We start from the raw sequence: 5,226 nt of genomic DNA, 5'->3' as shown, positions 1-5,226 counted from the left end.
AATATGCATACCAGCATTATTCACAATAGTCAAAGGGTAGAAACAACCCAAATGTCTATCAATGGTTGGATAAGTTAAACAAAAGGTGGTATATCCGTATGATGGAATGATATTAAGCCCTGGAAAACAATGAAATACTGATACTGGTGACATGGATGTACCTTAGCAATGTTATGGTAAAGAAGCTAGACTAAAAGGTCATATATTATATGATTCCATTTATATCAAATATCCTGATGAGGCAAATTCAGGGAAACAGAAAGCACATCAGTGTTTCCCAGGGGCTGAGGGAACAGAGGAATGAGACGTGATTGGTTAGTGCTTAGTTTCGAGTGATGGAAACATTTTAGAGTTAGAGGTGGCGATTGTACACTTTATGAATATCCTGGGGTCTACTGAAATGCACGTTTTAAAATAGTTCGTTTTATGTAATGTGAATATGCCTTAATAAAACAAATTGCACTTATATGTCAAATAATATTGATTTGTATTCTTCAACATTAAATACATTGTTTTATTTGAAGCTCTTTCTGTTTTGTTAATGTCTTCATATTTATTTTGCTGCTGATAATTTCTGTTACAATGAAAATATATATTATTTACAGATTTATGAATATCTGTTTAATCTTTTATTTATGAGAGTAACATTGAGATACAAGTGTGGTCACTGGGCTCTAGTGAGATGAGAGAGGAATGAGGCAGGGAAGAGGCAGAGCAGGGTCATTGGGGCAGAACCAGGTGCTTACCTGTGCCTGTAGAGAAATTGAAGGTCAACGGCCCATCGGGCAGGTTCTTGCTCAGTCTTCTCAGGGCATCCTCCAGGCCAACCAGCAGGTGAGTGGCCACACAGTGCTGCTGTGAGCGGGGCAGGGTCTCCAGATCTCCAGGGGTCTCCAGCAGCTCATCCACCAGCTGTATGAGGTCCTGGAGGTATGGGGACATGGAGCTAGTGAGGCGCAGGCCCGAGGGGTGGCACGATGACCTTGACCACTCAGGCTCTGAGAACAGACTCCAGAGATGGCCTATTTTGGGGGCAAAGGTGGCACTGGATGAGATTCTCTGGGGAATCCTTGCCCCTGGAAAATAGCCCCTTAGAAATCAGTCTTCTTTTGACATATCAATAATGACATAATCTTGATGTGCAGGAGCAGCAGGAGGAAAGATGGTAATAGCCTAACAGTGTGTACAACAACCAGTGTCCAATCTTCCACTAGCCCTGGGAAAGGCAGGATTCTGACCTAGGAGCCTGATGTGTTGGGGGCTGTCTCCTTCAAGACCCAAAGCACTGCCATTCTCTGTGGAAGGCTTTTACAAACTGCCCTTACCTTGATGGTGTCATTGGCTGAGTCAGACTTGAAGTCTCTGCCCAGATCCTGAATTTTCTCAAAGAAGGCAGAGAGACTCTTGGGAGAGGAAAGAAGAGAGGGTTAGGCCTTCTCTAGGGTGGCTGGAAAGCTCAGAATAAATCCTGGTGCTGTGTGGAGGCATTTCCTGCCCCCTGGTCCCTGCTGGGGCCACTCACCTGGCTGTTGACACCTGGGGGCAGGGTCCAGTGGATGAAGGGCATCTCTGCAGGGAACAGGACAGTGGCATGTTAGGTGTGTGAGTGTCTGAGTGTGTTGGGAGGGTGGAGGTTGTGGGGTCAGAACATACCTTCACAGACAGGGCCCTTTTGGGTGTTTGGGACCCTCGCTTTCGGCTTCCAGCCCGGGCGGCAGCGGCATGTGTATGAGCCCAGTGTATTGACGCAGACAGCAGACTCGTGGCATGGATGCTGCCCGGAGCTGCACTCATCCATATCTGGGGGACCAAACAAGGGGGTTAGGCCTTGTCCTAGCCCAGAGGGGTGGCCCCTCTCTTATATACGCCCCCACCGCACTCCTCTCAGTGATAATGACCCCCTTGGAGAGGCAGAAGCTGGGTTGTGGCAGGTGCGGAGAGGCCTGAGCACAGCAGGTGGGCCCTGTCCAGATGTGCAGCTGTGGAAATACTGAGAGGCCTTTCTCCCAGTTAGGAATCAGCTGCTGCCAGGGGCCCCCGAGCCTCCTCCTTGGCACCCAGCTCTTTCCCTGAGACCCCCAGATATTTTCATATCCAGCCTCCAAACCGGCCAGGCACAGCATAGTGGCTCCAGCATTTATTCTGCTTGGTTTGTAGGGGGGCCACTGAGTGTGCAATTGGAAGTTTGGCAGTGGGTCTCTGGCAATGTAGGGTCTGGATTACAGACCTTCACAGATGGTGTTGTTTGGGCCATTAGGAGACCTGGGAATCGGCTTCCAGCCCGGGATGCAGCGGCACTCATAGTTGCCTACTTTGTTGAGACAGTGGGTGGAGTTGTGGCAAGGGTTTTTTCCAGAGGTGCATTCATTCACGTCTGAGGACAAAGCCAGAGGGTCAAGCCCTGCCCCTGACCAGCTCAGATCTCCCTTCCCTGCACTGCACCTACAGTTCCCTAGGCCAATGTCCTTATTGAATGTGCTGCCACTTGGTGACCTTCAACTTCATGAGTGGACTCCCTGCAAGATGCGCACAGCAGGGACCTTGTTGTCTAGTTTATAAAAAGAGAAACGACGAGGGAAGCTGAGTAACAGGGGCTGTACTTCCTGACCAAGCACTCTTGCCTGTGCCCTTCCTACCCATGCTGTGGTTCCCCTTCTCAGAACTGGAAGTGATGCCTTCTTCTACTTGAATGTGACAGATGAGGAAGGGGTGAAGCCTGGGGGCTTCACAAAAGAATTCCAGACTCAGAGAGACCACCACCTCCCTGTCCTGTGTCAGGACTTTCCTGGGAAGCAACTCCTTAGGCAGGGTAGTAGGCCATTGACCTTGTGGGAAACTGGGTCTTCTCCCTCCTCCGTGACTCCAGCCTCATTGGGCCTCTACCTGTGCACGGCTTTGGGGCCATCGGGTTGAACACAAAGCCAGGTGGGCAATGGCAGGTGTAGCTTCCCAGGGTGTTGGTGCAGATGCCTTGGCCTTCACAAATTCTGGGGTTCTGCTGACATTCATCCACATCTGCAAGAGGAAGGACACCATTCGTGGCTGGAGGCCAGCCATGTTTCCTGGCACAGAAGCATCCAGAAAGCACCATTGTCACCTCCCTTTTCCAAATGCACTCAGAAACATGCTATGGAAAGATTGATGGCCTAGGCCATTCATTATCTTCATGCAGCTGGGAGCAGCTCAGGTCCTCCCCATCTTCTCTCCTAACTGAGGCAAAGACTCTCAGCCTCCTGTGTCCCAGGATTTGAAGGAAAATCCTGGGAACTGGCTGCAGGGCAAAGGTTACATTCCAGAGCAGGACCCCATCTTGGTTCTTAGTGGCATCCTTTGGGAAGATTCCCCCAGGTGACTGTTTGCTGGCCAAGTTCTCATGGGAATCCTTAGAAAGGATTCCGTGGCCTTAGCAAGATAGCGCTCTCCCCTTCACACTGAGAGCCCAGCTGCATGGGGATGGCCTGAACCTGACCCTGAGCCAGGTCTCCTGGGATGAGGTCCAAGAGCTCTATTGCCATCTACCTGCAGAGAGCCCAGGAGGGACAGGGCTGGAACCAGAACCACAGGCTCTTTTCTTTTATAGCAGTGAAGGTCTGCTGACTCTCCTCAGACTCTCTTTAGACCCACAACTCTGGCTCAGCCTTCTTATCTCCTGCCTTTCCTTACTTTTCTTTGGGCTAATTTTCTTTTTCTGGGCAAGTTGTGGCTTTGCCCACCTCTTACTGGCTCCCATCTGGCCTTGCAGATGCCTGAGGCCCTCCTTGGAAAGGGGGCAAAGCCTTGTGATGCATGGGGGCCTGGCATCTCCTGGGCTGGCACCATAATGTGGGGCAAAACCATGGCAAGGATGGAGCAGGCTGGGTGCAAAGAGCTTTCTTCTAAGTGCCAGTCGCAGAAATAACCCCCACAGGGGCCCAATCTTTTGGGGAGAATACTGAAAAGGATATATCACATAACAAATTTTTGAAACATTAAGATGCATATAGCACCTACTATGTGCCAGGCTCTGTTAAAAGAACTTACAATTTCCTTGATGCTCCCAGAGATAGGCACTGGTATTGTCACCCTTATTTTATAGGTGGGTAAACCAAGGGTCCAAGAGAGATAGTGATTTTGCTAATATTATGTAGTTAACAGGTAGCAAAGCCAGGATTTGGACCTGGGCAGCTGATCCTAGAGTCTGTCCTTGGCCTCTATGATACTCTTCCCACTCTGTGCCAGTGGGACAGGTACATGACACTTGTCCTACTTCAAACTGAGCCCCCCCAGGTGTAACCAGGGTTTTGCTCTACTGGATGCTGTAGGAATAGTTCTGGTGAACCCAGGTCTCATGAATGGGGAGAAGGAGGATGTGGATGGAGCTTACCTTGACATGTGTTCTCACTCTCATTCTGGAAACGTTTAGCCCCAGAAATGAGCCCATATCCCTGGACGCATTCGCAGTAGTAGCTCCCTTTCATGTTATGGCAGTTTGCGAATTTTCCACAGTACACCCCTGTATGCGATGTACACTCGTTGATGTCTGGAACCAACAGGGCAAAGAGTCACCTCCTAAGGGTATGTGTTCCCTTATAGAAGAAACTCTGCTTTTTTTTTTTTTTTTTTTTTTAGGCAGTGTCTCACTTTGTCACCTAGGCTAGAGTGTAATGGCATCAATTGTCAAGGAGGTATCTGTACTTCCATGTTAACTGCAGCATTATTCACAATAGCCAAGATATGGAATCATCTTATCTCTTTTATCTGTTCATCAATGAATGAACAGATAAAGAAAATGTTGTATACTGCCATCCCTCTGTATGCAAGGGGGATTTGGTCCAGGACCCTTTCCTCCTGCCCCCCATGAGGTTATCAAAATCCACAGATGCTCAAGTCCCTTATACAGAATGATGTAATACTTGCATGGAACCTATGAACACTCTACTTAGAATATCCCCTAAAATTTAATGCTATGAAAATTGTCATACTGCATTGTTTAGAAAATAATGACAAAAATAAACTGCACAGGTTCAGTATACACACAACTGCTCATTTAATTTTTTGAAAATAGTTTTGATCCACAATGAGTTGAATCCACAGATGTGGAACCCATAGCTAGAGAGAGTCAGCTGTTTTTACACGATAGAATATGATTCAGCTTCACAAAAGAAGGCAATACTACCATTTGTGACAACATGGATGAACCGTAAGTGGAACAAGCCAGGCACAAATACCACATGATCACACACTAAA

The 5,226-nt window shown here is 48.2% G+C and overlaps 1 protein-coding gene across 1 annotated transcript; it reads right to left on the bottom strand.

Annotated features, from left to right (window-relative positions):
* Positions 1-746: 746 nt before the first annotated feature.
* On the bottom strand, positions 747-4,519 carry LOC100961618 (adhesion G protein-coupled receptor E2-like; the record flags this gene model as incomplete). The annotated part of the gene is made up of 7 exons (XM_012814043.1): positions 747-924; positions 1,326-1,403; positions 1,523-1,569; positions 1,654-1,800; positions 2,228-2,374; positions 2,884-3,015; positions 4,364-4,519. Coding segments are annotated over 7 exons (885 nt in total), but the record flags the coding sequence as incomplete, so codon positions are not given.
* Between the last annotated feature and the right edge of the window lie 707 nt (positions 4,520-5,226).

This window comes from Otolemur garnettii, unplaced genomic scaffold (genome assembly GCF_000181295.1).
Source record: "Otolemur garnettii isolate 467f Iridium unplaced genomic scaffold, OtoGar3 scaffold00876, whole genome shotgun sequence".
Classification (NCBI taxonomy): domain Eukaryota; kingdom Metazoa; phylum Chordata; class Mammalia; order Primates; family Galagidae; genus Otolemur; species Otolemur garnettii.
Note: the sequence above shows the minus strand (reverse complement) of the source record. Positions and strands in the feature narration are given on the sequence as shown.